At 43.7% G+C, this 14,613-nt stretch overlaps 1 protein-coding gene across 2 annotated transcripts in view; it reads right to left on the bottom strand.

Annotated features, from left to right (window-relative positions):
• Positions 1–14,374, bottom strand: part of SP4 (Sp4 transcription factor) — a 28,993-nt gene extending 14,619 nt beyond the window's left edge. The window contains exons 1-3 of one of the 2 annotated variants that reach the window (XM_068152459.1): positions 13,905–14,374; positions 13,132–13,232; positions 11,091–12,648 (exon numbers count right to left, since the gene is read on the bottom strand). In XM_068152459.1, coding sequence (XP_068008560.1) covers positions 11,091–12,648; positions 13,132–13,232; positions 13,905–13,911 — 1,666 coding nt within the window. In that variant the 5' untranslated portion in view covers positions 13,912–14,374. Of the gene's footprint in view, positions 1–11,090; positions 12,649–13,131; positions 13,233–13,335; positions 13,371–13,904 lie in introns of those variants that run through there. The other variant, XM_068152460.1, reaches the window with a different exon arrangement.
• Between the last annotated feature and the right edge of the window lie 239 nt (positions 14,375–14,613).

Consider the following 14,613-nt stretch of genomic DNA (forward strand, 5'->3'; position numbering starts at 1 on the left):
TTCAATGACGAATGACTCGCTCGGTGAAGAACCTCCTCCTCACCTAAACCTCCCCTGGCACAGCTTGAGACTGTGTCCCCTTGTTCTGGTGCTGGTTGCCTGGGAGAAGAGGCCAACCCCTTTCTGGCTAAAAAGATGTGAAAACTGTAACTTTGTTGGTTCTTCCCTGCAGAAGACTGTAGCAAAGTAACACACTGTAGAATCACAAAAGAAGGACCATGTCAATCTCTAAGATCCAAACTCTGCCACCCTCTTCTGTAATACCATTATCCCTTTAAAACCATATGCTTAATTTTCCTTTCTGGTTCAGAAAAAAAAAAACCACAAAAATGAAGAGCTTGATCTTTTCAGCAGTTATTCCCAAATGACCAAAGAAACCACAAAAATCAAGGTCCATCTTTTTTGAAGTTCAGTATTTTGCTGAACAGGGAAAAGTGGTCACATCATCACTTTAAACTGCACTATAATTAAGGACAAGTCAGACTTGTACCTAACATGTACACATGTATTTCAAGTTTCCTTTTGTGTTTGTTTGGCTGCTGCTGTTGTTTTTCTGGTGGTGGGGAGCAGAAGGATATTAACTGATCAACAAAATTACACTAGTCTGCCTAAATATGCATGTTGGGATAGCATGGCTTACCATGACCACCTGATTGAGGTATGTGACTTTTACCCACTAGCAGCAGTATTAAACATTCTGAAGAATGGATGGATACAGAAGTCCACAGAACTATTTAACTATACCCTGAACTATGGTAAACTTGAAGTTGGGCCAAAGGAGGTGTATGTTGGATGTTAGGAAATGTTTTTTTCCCACAGAAAGAGTTGTAAAGCATTGGAACAGGCTGCCCAGGGAAGTGGTGGAGTCATCCCTAGAGGGATTTAAAAGAACTGGAGAAGTGATGCTTAGTTTAGTGGTGACTTAGCAGTGCTAGTTTAATGGTTGGATTTGATGATCTTAAAATTCTCTTCCAACCAAAACAATTCTGATTTCTCAAGAGACTGCAGATGTCCAGAGATGTTGTTTTGCTGAAAGTGTCATGACAAGAGCAAAATATTTATTCTAAAAAAATGACATGGTTATGCAGCTCTGATTACTTCCAAAGCCACTATACTACAATTTACAAATAAAACTACTTTTATTAGCCAAATTATTCACTTTAATCACTGGTCACTGGAAAACAGCTTTTTGGTAACAACATTGTTTATACTTGAAATTAACATTCTCCTTAGAACAAAGGGCAACAAAGTTGGTGAGGGCTTTGGAACACAAGGCCTATGAGAGACTGAGGGAGCTGGGGTTGCTTAGCCTGGAGAAGAGGAGACTCAGGGGTGACCTTATTGCTCTCTACAACTACCTGAAGGGAGGTTGTAGACAGGCAGAGGTTGGTCTCTTCTCCCAGGCAACCAGTACCAGAACAAGAGGACACAGTCTCAGGCTGCACCAGGGGAGGTTTAGGCTGGAGGTTAGGAGGAAGTTTTACACAGAGAGAGTGATTGCCCATTGAAATGGGCTGCCTGAGGAAGTGGTGGAGTTACCATCACTGGAGGTGTTCAGGAGGAGACTTGATGGGGTGCTTGGTTGCATGGTTTAGTTGATTAGGTGGTGTTGGATGACAGGTTGGACACGATGAACTTGAAGGTCTCTTTCAACCTGGTCTGGTCTATTCTATTCTATTCTATTCTATTCATCTTATCTACCAGAACAAGATCACACAAAGCTAAGTTACACCGAGGGAGCTGTTGAAATCAGATTTTGAACAAGCTTCTTGCTGCCGTGACCTCCCCAGATGGCAACGGAAGAACCAACATTTGCTGATCTAAGCACCCTTAAAAAACTAAACAAAAAACCCCAACAAAGCCCCAACCCAAACAAAAAACAACAAAAGAACCAACCAAACACCACCACCACAAAAAAAAACCTGCTCCAAACCCCCAAACAACAACAACAAAAAAAACCAAACAAAAAGACCCCAATACTAACAGGCTGAGAAAGAAGTACAGTATGACTCAGTTTGCTTGTTTTAACATTTTCTGAACAAGAAGGTTCAGCCAATTCATTTTCTGCTCCATACACTGTTTCCTTACAACAGAGAATGAGAGGGGGGGGATGGCAAAACCTGATATTCTCAGACTGCACCTGCACTGATGGAACATTTTTATAAGACCACACACCCTACTAGGGAAATACAGTTTTACTAACATTCCTCTTTGAAGACTTAAGAGGTCACTTAATTCTTGAAGTTAACAGCACAGAAACAGCTCATTAGAAGTGCATGTCACCTGGCAATTATGAACAAAGCTGGTACTTGAAATGCTTCCCCTACACACTTTATCCAGAAGTAATGATGAAGTCATACCTTGCCACTCAGAGGTCAGGCTCAAAGGGCTCGTTTTACTGAGGAATTTTTACCAGGTTATTCTCCATAGGCAATTTAGCTGTGAAAGTAGATTGCACGTTCCTTATGCATCAAGTTGAGGAACACTATATTAATAGCTTATTTTCAAGCTACCCTCACAAAGACAAATAGAATAGAATAGAATAGAATAGAATAGACCAGACCAGACCAGACCAGACCAGGTTGGAAGAGACCTTCAAGATCATCACGTCCAACCCATCAACCAATCCAACCCACCCAAACAACTAAACCATGGCACCAAGCACCCCATCAAGTCTCCTCCTGAACACCTCCAATGATGGTGACTCCACCACCTCCCTGGGCAGCCCATTCCAATGGGCAATCACTCTCTCTGTATAGAACTTCTTCCTAACCTCCAGCCTAAACCTCCCCTGGAGCAGCCTGAGACTGTCCCCTCTTGTTCTGGTTTGGTTTTCACCAGCATAGTTTGTTGTTAAGCTATTTCTGCCACTATTTTGAATTTCAGTTTAAGAAAACCCCACAACCAAAGCAATTTTGTCATTCGCATACTAAATGCTTCTCCTATCATAACTCTGAAGCATTTGAAAAGGATGGCAGTGCTATAACATTGAGAGCATTTTGGTTCTGCAACAATCCTCAGCTCAAGGCAACCTGAGAACAGTTCTTAAGTGACCTTTCATGACTTTGGACAAAAGTATGCCAAGTTTCCCTACTCCTCCCAGCTACACCCTCAGAATACTAAGCAGCACATTGCACAGATTTTTGTTTGTTTCTGTAAAAAATAGCTTAATTCTTTGTACATAATCTTTTTATGCAGATTCCATAGCCTGCAGCTTGCTTGAAAAGAACATCCAGAGACACACCCAATGTGTTAGATAATTACATTAAAAATAAATCCTGCAACCATCATCCTTCAGCTCACTTGACTTCCACCCTTTGTATATGTATTTGCCACTTTGCTTGTATATACTGCAGTTATTTTCAAACCCTTTTCACCTTGGAACCACCTGCAGGAATCCCTCCTTTCTTAGCTACACAAGTCACAAAGTTCTGCTTCTGGACACACTATTACATTAACCCAAGCAAGGAGACCCACAGGTCACATGTTGTGGTGAAAATGCGTTTTCTTTCATTTAATAACAGAAGGGGCATAGTTTTAGGACTTCAGACTAAATACCTTCCCCTCCCTCAATAATTAGCACATGTAATAGAGATAATAGAAGACTGTGAGTGGTATAAAGGTGAATCAGCTTATTTTTTTCAGAATGGAATAGAACAGAATAGAACAGAACAGAACAGACCAGATCAGACCAGGTTGGAAGAGACCTTCAAGATCATCATGTCCAACCCATCAACCAATCCAACCCACCTAAACAACTAAACCATGGCACCAAGCACCCCATCAAGTCTCCTCCTGAACACCTCCAATGATGGTGACTCCACCACCTCCCCGGGCAGCCCATTCCAATGGGCAATCACTCTCTCTGTGCAAAACTTCCTCCTAACCTCCAGCCTAAACCTCCCCTGGCACAGCCTGAGACTCTGTCCTCCTGTTCTGGTACTGGTGGCCTGGGAGAAGAGACCGACCTCTGCCTGTCTACAACCCCCCTTAAGGTAGTTGTAGAGAGCAATAATGAACACTGACTCCTCAGAGCAAGTAGACAATTGAAAAGCCAAGCACTAACCATGCTGCAGGACATTAGATGCACTGTACAGAAACTAGTAACAGATCTAAGAAATGGAGGAATTTAAGCTTACTTTTATGAAACATCTGCCTGTCTACAACCTCCCTTCAGGTAGTATAGGAGCTCAAGAACATTAAATAAAAATATGTCTTACACAAAAATTAAGACAGTTATTGCAGCTAAGTACCAAACATGTGAAAAATTTACATGGGCAAAAAAGGACAAAATTCAGAGAAGAAAATAAATCCACCAAGGATTCTTAAATATTAAAAAAAAAAATTCCCATTTCTTGCTCCCAAAGACCTGAGCTGCAAGTGACTGAATGGTGGCAAGCGTATCTCAGCATATTCTTGTATGTATGACATTCAGTCACCATCACACAAGGCCAGAAACCTTTGACTTTCACATTCATAAAGCCAGTTTGGGTCATAAGGGACCTTAAAGATTGACTAGTTCCAACCCCCTTGCCATGGGAAGGGACACCTACTAGATCAGATTGCTAAAAGCCCCTTCCAACCTAGTCTTGAACACTTCCATGGAGAGGGCACCCACAACTTCTCCAGGCAACCTGTTCTAGCAACTACTCACCTTCATAGCAAATGCTTTCTTCCTTATGTTCACTCTAAACCTCCTCTTTTTTAGTTTAAACTGCTGCCCCTTGTCCTGTGACTACAGGCAAGCCTTGGTGAAAAGTCCCTTTCAGTCTTTCCTGTAAGTTCCCTCTGTATAATGGAAGAGCTGCAATGAAGTCTCCCCAGAGCCTTCTCCAGTGTGAACAACCCCAACTCTCTCAGCCTTTTCTCACCAGAGAGGTGTTCCAGCCCTCTGGTTATCTTGACCCACTGTATTCTCTAGACCCACTCTAAGAGGCCTACATCTGTCTTTTACCAGGGACCCCAGAACTGGACCCAGGACTACAGATGGGGTCTCACAAGAGCAGAAGGGCAGAATCACCTCCTGTGACTTGCTGGCCTTGCTTCTTTTTACGCAGCCCAGGATTCAATTGACTTTCTGGGCTGCAAGTGCACATTGTCAGCTCATGTCCAATTTTTCATCTACCAGTATCCCCAAGCCTTTCTCTGCAGGGCTGCTCACAATCCATTCATCAGTTTGTATCAATATTGGAGACTGCCCCAACACAGGTGCAGGACCTTGTCCTTGACCTTGTTGAATTTCATGAGTTTTGCACTGACACACTTCTCAGGCTTGTCCAAGTCCCTCTGGATGACATTCCTTCCCTCAAGCATAGAAACTGCAACACTCAGCTTGGTGTCATTTGCAAACTTGCTGAAGGTGTGGTCAATCCCACTATGTCATTAATAAAGATGCTGAACAGCACTGGTTCCAGTACAGACTCCTGAGGAACACCACCGATTACTGACCTTCATCTGGAGATTGAGCCAAACTGATGGCAACTCTTTGAATGGATCCATCCAGTCAACTCCTTGTCCATCAGATAGTTAATGTATAAATCCCCTATCTCTCCAAGGCTATGGTGTGAGATCATGCCAATGGCCTTACGTTAGTCATGGTAGATGATAATCAGCCACTCTTCCCTTACCTACTAGCATGGTCACTATGCTGGAGAAGGCCACCATATTAGTCAGGCATGATTTCCCTTTGTGAAGCCATGTTGGCTGTCTCTCATCACCTTTGTCACCCATATGCCTGGACATGGCTTCTAGAGGGATCTGTTCTGTGATCTTAGCAGGCACAGAGGTGAGGCTGACTTGTTAGTAGTTCTCAGGGTCCTCCTTTTACCCTCTCTAAAAATGTATGCAATGTTTTCCTCTTCCCAGTAACTATTCCTGAGTTACATGCATAGTATTCCTGATGAAAGAATTTCATAGAATGTTTCAAAGTCCTCTGCAAAGTTTGAACCATGATGATAGCAATACCTAAACAGCGTCTTCCATCTTTGAACAGCAAGTCATAAAACTAGTGGCTGTCACACAGGAAGAGTTAATAAAAAAAGGAAAGCCTTAAAGACAGGTTGAAGTTGGATGCAGACAAATGAGAAAAGGCACAAGACAGCAGGAGGAGACCTGAAGGTACAGAACAATTGCATTACTACTAATAGTACAATGAAAGTAGCTGCTCAGAGACAAGAATACCTTACTAACTGACATTACTAGAGAGTATGAAACAGAAGGGTAAGGTTCATTACATTTTCAAAGTGCCCCAATAATAACACTCAGTACTGGCCTTCATTGTCATTGATAACTGTTCTAGAGTCCACAGCACATCCCTGCAGAAGACTTAAATCTCTTCAGTTCCAGTATTGCCAGGCAACAGACAGTTCCACTGAGTAAGTCATTCCTCCAGTTTATTTTGGTGGATGGATTAAAAATTCCCCATAATTCAGACCATATCACCACTCATCTTAAAGAAAATGGCTTGAACTTGAGTTGCAAGGGGATGGAGCCTGGTGACTGTTGCCCAACTCAACTAACAAAGCTTGAACTAAGTATACATAAAATACAGTATTTTTCACTATTTTTAAAACAAATGTCTCATACACTTTTACATGGGACAAAAATCTTCATCATCATGTAACAGAATTACTTAAAGATGTACAATTAATGTAGAAACAAGTCTGATCTATTACTTGGGTGGTTGGGTGTTTTTTTCCCCCATAAGGGCAGGTATCATCACCACCACCACCACTAGATTCCCACTGTGAGCAAAAAACAGGAAGTTCAGAAAAAGCTCAAGAACTCTTCTGAAGGTTCCAGTGAAAGAAATCTTACAGGCAGAACACAAAACATTGACAGGGAAATCCACTAGTACTCAGCATTTCATTATGGTTTAACTGGGCTGTTTTAGCTCACCTCATATTCTTCTGCATCCACAACTGTTCATATTCCATGCTATTCCTAAAATGAATATACTCCAAGTTCAATGTGCTGAGGGACAAAAAACAACTTAGCCCACCAAAAGGAAACAACTTACAAACTATTTATTTTTCTTAGAATCATCAGGTACTAAACCAGGTTCCTTCCACATAGTAACTTGAATTGCCAATTAACATATCTAGACAAATAAGAAGGCCTGAAAATGAGCTTTGAAAAAGGCAGAAGATATTTTAAGAAGGGGGGGGAGGGGCTGTGGGGACAGGAATCCTTTGAATTTCCCTCTACAGCTATCACAGCAGAAGCCTTGAAAAAAGGCAAGAGAACTATGCAGTACCTGCTTCTCCCAAGCTCATACATGCTAAATTCAGGAAGTCACCACCTATTAACATTAAAGGTTATCTTGTTCCACAGGGAATCATGTGCAAAACAACAATTCACACAGCACATAAGAAATACAGTTCACTTTGTACAGAACTAGCTCACTTGAAGACCATGCCAGGTACTGATCTCACAGCAAGGCAGGTATTTGTAGATCCTTGCATGCTCAAGTAAACAGTTGCTTTCATGTGGTCCACTGTTTGATTAGTTCTTATTTAAATGTTTTAAAAGTATGGTTTTAAGGCTCAAATACTTATGTTTTTTATCTTCCCATCTAGCTTTCTTCTGACACATTTAATGACTCCTTTGACTGACAGTATATTCTCAGTAAAATTTCACAGAACCAGATCGGAGTAGACTGGAAAGGACCCCTGAAGGTCATCTAGTCCAAACACTACAGAAGGCTCTGCAGGACTGCATCCAGACCACTTTTGAGTATCTCCAAAGATGGAGTCCACAACCTCTCTGGGTAACTTGTATCAGTGCTCAGACACTGTCCCAGTGAAAAAGGCAATTCTTCTGTATATGATTGATATACATCATGAGTTTTCCCTCGGGCCAGAAAGTGAAAAGATGTGAGAACTCATCTTTGCCCTGATTTTTGACCACACAAAACATACAGCTCAAAATGTGATACTTACCATGGGTGACATTTGAACTCTTAAGTGATAAAGGCAACAAAAACCTCCAAACATACTTACCCATCTTGCTGGCCTTGAGAGCAGAGACTTCGAATAACAAAAGTTATAAAAAGCATACTAAAATATAATATTTATTTGAGAATTTCAATATTTTTCTCCCCAGTATGAAATCTGTCTCTGTTGCAATTCAGAGCTCATCTGATACATCAAAAAAAACTAAAACCAGATATCCCCAAAACAGTTCTACATAACCTTTCCATAATTTTAGGCCAAGAAAATTTTGTTCATTGCAGGCAATGATTCTAATGCTTCACTATTTCATTTACTATTGGAAAAAAAGGATGGTACCTAAATTACCCCACTGTAGAGACAATTAGGAAAACCCAAGCAAACAAAAACATGTTCAGAACTACAGCACAAAGAAAAGAAGAGTTGTTTCAGACAAATACTTACTGTGATTTCTTGTTCTCCCTTGCAACTTAGCTAGCATGATCAGTTTGGCTTGGAGGCCAACATCAGTTTTTTTTTTTCTCCTAACAAAGTTAGAGCACCTGAATCAATGCATGGCACGAGTCCTTCACTCAGTCTTCTCCCTCACACTTTCTGGACATCCTCCATATGGCTCATTTCTAACACCTACTACTGCTCATTTGTAGCAAGTGATCCACTTCCGGAGAATTCGACTTATGTGCAAGAATTCACACTGACAAGCTTAGGTACTGCAGAGAAAGAATGGAATGACCAGCCTGCTGATGTTGAGGTAACCAAGTGGGCTATCTTTTTTTTTTAAAACAGGTTTCCTGTAACAGTAATAGCAACAAACATTTTGAATATGAACCAGTAAATCTGAGGACGTTAATAGCCATGATCAAGACAGCTTATTCCTTATAAGTGACAAGCAAATGCTTAACTTTAGCATGCTTGTAATTTTCCATCTCATAACCCTTCTTTCCTTGAATACTTGCTACAGCATTAAGGACTGCACCCTTCACTCTCCTTCCCATGCTACCATGTCTCCCATTCCCAGAGTGTAGCATGGGAAGTTTTACAGGAGAGTAGATATTTCTTTCTCCTATTTCCTTCTCTTATTTAGAAGCAACCTCTCACATTCTCAAATTTTGTTCACCCTCTGTAGCCTCAAAACCTTGGGGAACAGAAATCATACCTTATATGAATCATACCTTATATATGAAGAGATGGGGAAAAGGGTACTGCTCTGCTAGTAGCACTGAAAAGTGCTGTGGAAACAACCAAAAGGCAAAAAACCCCTCCAAGAATGACCCAACCAAAAAAAAATGGAGAAAGATGGAGGAAAAGGGAAAAAATTAAAAAGGTGGAAGGAATACAGTGGTCACAAAGTTTACTTTTAATTTCAAGTGAAACTTGGCTTCTCCAAGACCATATTTGTGACTCATTCCCCTTCTTTGATCCTCAGTTACAAACCTCAATCCCTTGTTTTCCCAGAAGGCACTAAATGTAATCAGAGGAGCAGGCAAGATAACTGAGTGAGATGATATTCAAAATCTTTTGTTCTAATACCTATTAGTGCATACTAAACAGTTGTACATCATCAGTGAGCAGGAAAAAAACTGCATGCAGAAAGGCTCTTCCTGTACCCCTAAATCTAGGCTGTTCCCAAAGCATGCTTCCTAAGAAAGAGTTCCCACTTAGATAGGGAACTCAACAGCAGTAGTAAAGCAGCACCTTCCCATCAAGAAAAAAATGTTTCCAAGGCAAATTGGTTCACAAAATATCATAGCAGCTGGTCAGCTCCAGAAAACTGAAACTTCTTTTTGAACAATTGCAAATGTAAGATCAGCTTTTTAATTCTGATTACCCAGATTAATGTCACTGTAACACTTCCTAAGTAAGTCAGGTTTAGTGCATCCAACCTGGTTCTTAGTATTTCAACATGCCATCAAGTGCCAAAGAGTACCATAGCACATGACATTCTCCCAATGGCCAATGTCTTATTATCAGACTATGTTTAGTTTCCTCATAAGTGTTTCAATTAAAAGGAACAATACTTCGCCCAGTTGAACACTTCTCATCTTAGCATATGACTGTGAAAACCAGGCTGAGTCAATATGATAATAACATTTATTTATGCAGACTAGACATTAAACATGATTTTTTTTTCCTCACAGTTTTATACTTAAAAACTATCTACAGTCAGGTGGTGTTGAGACAAGAGTTTATTAGAGCTACTACAACAGGAGCCTTTTACTTGCGTGAAATAAAACCAAGCTTATGTAAGAGGTTATCAAATAGGCAGAGTCCCTAAATTAAGTTTCATCTGAAATGCTACAAGTTTGCAAGTTTTGCACAGAGTTGCCCTTGTGAGGCACTGCAGAGACCTTGCACAGGATTTACTCCAGAATTAAGCTCTGTTATCTAGCCTAGAGCCTTTTAATAGCTCCTTTCCCAACTATTAGACCAGCATAACCAAATAGACATTCATAACACATACCGAAATTCATCAGCAAGTAGTGAAGTACCATTACCACTACTTTCATTCTTTAAGAACATCACAGAAAACTATGCTCTGTGCAGCACACCTTCTCCACTCAATCTCTTTGCACAACTCAAACTTGTAAGGGAACAAGTTTGGGAGCTAGTGCAGAATATAACAGATGGCTCCACACAAATGCATACCACGGCAAGATAGTCCAGTTCATATACTGTCACTATTCTCACCCTACATCCTCTATGCAGAATCAGGAACCATACTGCCTGGTTGGGAAAAGCTTGTTGGTCTTTAAATACAACAAAGCTCTAAGAGTCAAATCTCACGTTCACGACCAAAGTCTACCAAGTCTTAAATGAGACTGAGAACAGGATCAATGAAGAATAGTTTATCAAATGTAAACACTTCCATTTCACTTGACACAACTATATTTAGGAGAATATTTAGGAGAAGTGTCAGCTTCTAATATAAATGTAAATCTAAATTTTAGTGATAAGGCATTTCTGCACAGTTAAGGGCTTGATGATTGTTAGAGAAAATCCTGAGAAAGCTATTAAAACTGTCTGCTACTCTTAAAACAGTAAAAAAAAAACCCACCACAAAACAACAACAAAAAAAAGAAAACCAAAACCCAACCAAACAAAAAAAACCACCCAAACCCAAACCTTTCTCAGGCCACTCACCTGCAACGCTGGTAATGGTAACAGGAACTCCTTGAACTTGAACGCCTGCAGCACTCAGGTTGGCAACACTTACTGTTTGAAGATTAGGTACTGAAGCAAGCTGGGCAGCGTTCAGAGTGATGGGGGTACCAGCAACAGCCACTGGTGCAATCTGTGCAATAGTTGTGCCACCACTTGAAGATACAGGGGTAATGGTTAGCTGTTGGGGTAACCCAGCATTTTGAACTTGAAGATTTGAAAGGCTTTGCAGATTCTGAACCTGTACAGTTTGCCAGCTGATCTGCCCTGATGGTGTTAAAGTTGGAGCCCTGATGAGCACCTGAGTTGGACTCACTGCCTGCAGCTGAACGTTCTGCAAAGGCTGCTGCTGGATGGTCTGTATAGTCTGCCCTGACTGGAGCTGAAACGACTGTGGAGGAATGGCCTGAATAATCTGTTGTTGAGGTTGCTGGATCTGTATCTGCTGCAGAATCGGTTGACCTACAATTTGGACCTGTTGAAGGGAACCTGGCTGATCCTGGACATTCTGTAGTCCATTGGACTGAAGCTGACCGGAGCTTTGCGCTTCGGAGTCTGTGGCAGTTGTTTGAGGTTCTTCAGTCGTTTGCTCTGAGCTGCTGCCTGCTGTACTGGTGTATTGGCCTGTTTCCGCAGAGCTTACCAGCGTGTCACTGCTAGTTAGAGATGTTGAGGCAGTGGTCGTAGGGGTGGAAGATGAAGAAGGAGACTCTGGCATTGTAGTAGCAGAGGCAGAAGTGGCAGGCGTAGATGCTAGCTGATTTCCATTGGAAACTCCACTCTCAGTAGATTGGCCAACTTGACCTGAACTTCCTCCAGCTGCTACACTGTTTATCACAGGCAATGCTAGGGTTACCCCACCAATGTTTATAGGTAATGTAGTAACAACTTGTGCCTGCGTACCCGGAATAGTTTGCAGTTGCAGTGGGATGGAAACGCCAGGCCTGATCTGGACTGGAACTGTCTGATTTGCTAGATTTTGAGCAATAACGTTCCCCGAAGTGGTCCTGTTTGCAGTTGTGAGGATAGCTTGATTATTCCCTGCAGGAATAAGCTGAATTTGACCCTGTATGTCCTGTAAACCAGTAGCATTAGATGGATTGATTTGCAGTTGCTGACCTTCTGTTGTCTGAATCTGTGGGATCACTTGGTATTGGACACTGCCACTTGGATTCTGTACTTGAATGACTTGGAATTGTCCAGGGGTTGTTGAAGAAGAATTGCCTGATTTGGTTTTTGAAGGAGATGTACTTCCATTATTACTGTTGGTGGGACTTGCTGCATTCGAAGCACCAGAAGATCCTTGTTGAGCAACATTATTCTCTTTTGAAGCAGAAGGAGCAGTGGCAACAAGCTGCCAAGCATTGCCAGCAAGCTGAGTTGTTACCAATTCTAACTGTTGTGGCTGATTCTGAAGCTGCACTAAACCTTGATTTGGATCTATAATAATCTGCTGCTGGCCAGTTCCTTGATTCTCACCAGGAGTTCCTATTTTGCTGCAAGTGGCTGCTAGCAAAGCAAGAGGTGAAGGCTGAGAATCCTACCCATAAAGAGAGAAAACAGAACAAATTCAGAAGAGCAGCAGTACGAACCATTAGAAGTAAGCATTAAGGTTGACACAGGAAGCAGGAATCAAAAAAAAAAGTGCTTCTGCATAGAGAGCAATGATCTAGCTCTGAATAAGGAAGTATGTATTTCTGTAAGTAATTTTTACGTTCAGAGCCCTCCATTATCAATTTATATGTGACAGCCAGGACCTCAACCACATCCTCAATACAGCCCTTTCTTTTTTTTTAACCCCTATAAGTAAAGAAAAATGTAAAAAAGCAGCTGATAACTGCAAAATATAACAAACACCTCATCCCACTTCAAGTCCAGGCAGTAAAAACGTTGCACCCAACCAACTATGCTTCATCCAACCTAAAGAAAGATGCCCTGAGCAGGAAAGGCTGTGAGCTGCACATTTCATTTTAAATGCTAATAGTATGGACACTTCCCTATTGGGGGGTGTGTGTTGCTTTACCTGTGAGCCTCCAGTTTTCCCTTTTTTATTATTATTGTTGTTATTCTCTGCCTCGGGAGATTTTTCTCCCTCTGTGGGCATAGTTTCCTCCTTCTTTTGATCTGCAAAAAATATCAAGTGTAACAGGTTAATTATTCACCTTCACTTGTACAGTAACAAAACCTACGAGCATATCCTTTTTGGTTCCCAGCTTGTCGCATTTACCTCTTCATAAAAACAACAGTGCAAATCATTATTACAAAAGAACGACTCCTAAGAAAACGTGGTTTGAAACCCAACCCATGGGGGCTGGAGAGTTAACACCCAGAAAGGGGAGGTTTGGTTTCCTCTCCCAGAGACAGCAGGAAAAAACCACCCACAACCCTCCTCCTCCTCCTGCCCCCTAAAGCATCGACGGCCACTCAGTGGCCGTCGATGCTTTAGGGGGCAGGAGGAGGGTTGTGCATGGGAGGGAAAGAGGGAGGAAAAGAGGAATGAAGGAGGGAGGGATGTGCACAAGAGGGAGGGTTAGCGAAGAAAGGGGGAATGGAGGAGGGAGGTAAGGAGGCAAGTCGGAGGGGCTGGCAGGGGAGGAAGAGAAGAAAGGGGGCATAAGAGGAAGCAGCACAGATGGGTGGAGGGGCAGCAAGAGAAGATCGGGGTAAGAAGGGGGAGAAACAGAGAAGAAAAGGGGTAACCCGGGAGGGCGGGATAGAGGGGGGATGAAGGGTGGAGGGAGGAGCAGAGGGAGGGAGGGGTGTGCACAGGAGGGAGAGAGGGAGGGGGTTACATACCGCTCATCCCGCATTAATGCCCCGCTGAGGCGCCGCTCTAGGGGGGAGGAGAAGGAGGAGGAGGAGGCGGAGGGTGGGGTGGGGGTAGCGGGGAGAAGGCCGGTCGCAGCCCGAGCTGGGAGGAGCGGGACGGCCTATTTTTCCACGAATGGCCGCCGCTGGGCTGTGGCGTAGCTGACTCTCTCTCCGCCCGCCGCCGCCGCCGGCCTCAGCCCGCCGTCTTGAGTGACAGCTGCGGGCCGGCCAGGCTGCGAGGCGGAGGGAGGGCGAGTGGCGGCGGGGGCGGGGCCCGCCGGGGCCCGGCTGACGCCCACTGAGCAGGAAACCGAGCCCAGCCGCCAGCCTCTCCGCCGCCCCTCTCCGCCTCAGCCTGGCTCCCCACGCCGGAGGCAGAGGGGGCGGGGCGGGGGCGGGACGCGGCGCCCTGCGAGCCCGGCCCCGGCAGGCAGCGGGGCAGGCGGCAGCCTTCGTGGTCCTCCTCCTCCTGGTGCCGATCTCCGCTCCTCCTCGTCTTCTGGCCACCCGCGCCGCGCGCCGGGCGAGAGGGGGCGTGGCCACCGGGGCGCGCGCTTTGAGGCGGAGGCGGAGGGCCGTGGCTGCCCCCGGCGCGGGCGGGCGGCCCAGGCTCCCGCGCTCGTGCCGCTCTTGACAGCGCGAGGGGAGGGCAGGCGAAAGGCGGGGCTCGGCCGCCGCGGGGCGGGGCCCGGCT

The sequence above is a fragment of the Melanerpes formicivorus genome, unplaced genomic scaffold, assembly GCF_026170545.1.
Source record: "Melanerpes formicivorus ecotype bairdi unplaced genomic scaffold, bMelFor1.0.p_v2 SCAF_23, whole genome shotgun sequence".
NCBI lineage: Eukaryota > Metazoa > Chordata > Aves > Piciformes > Picidae > Melanerpes > Melanerpes formicivorus.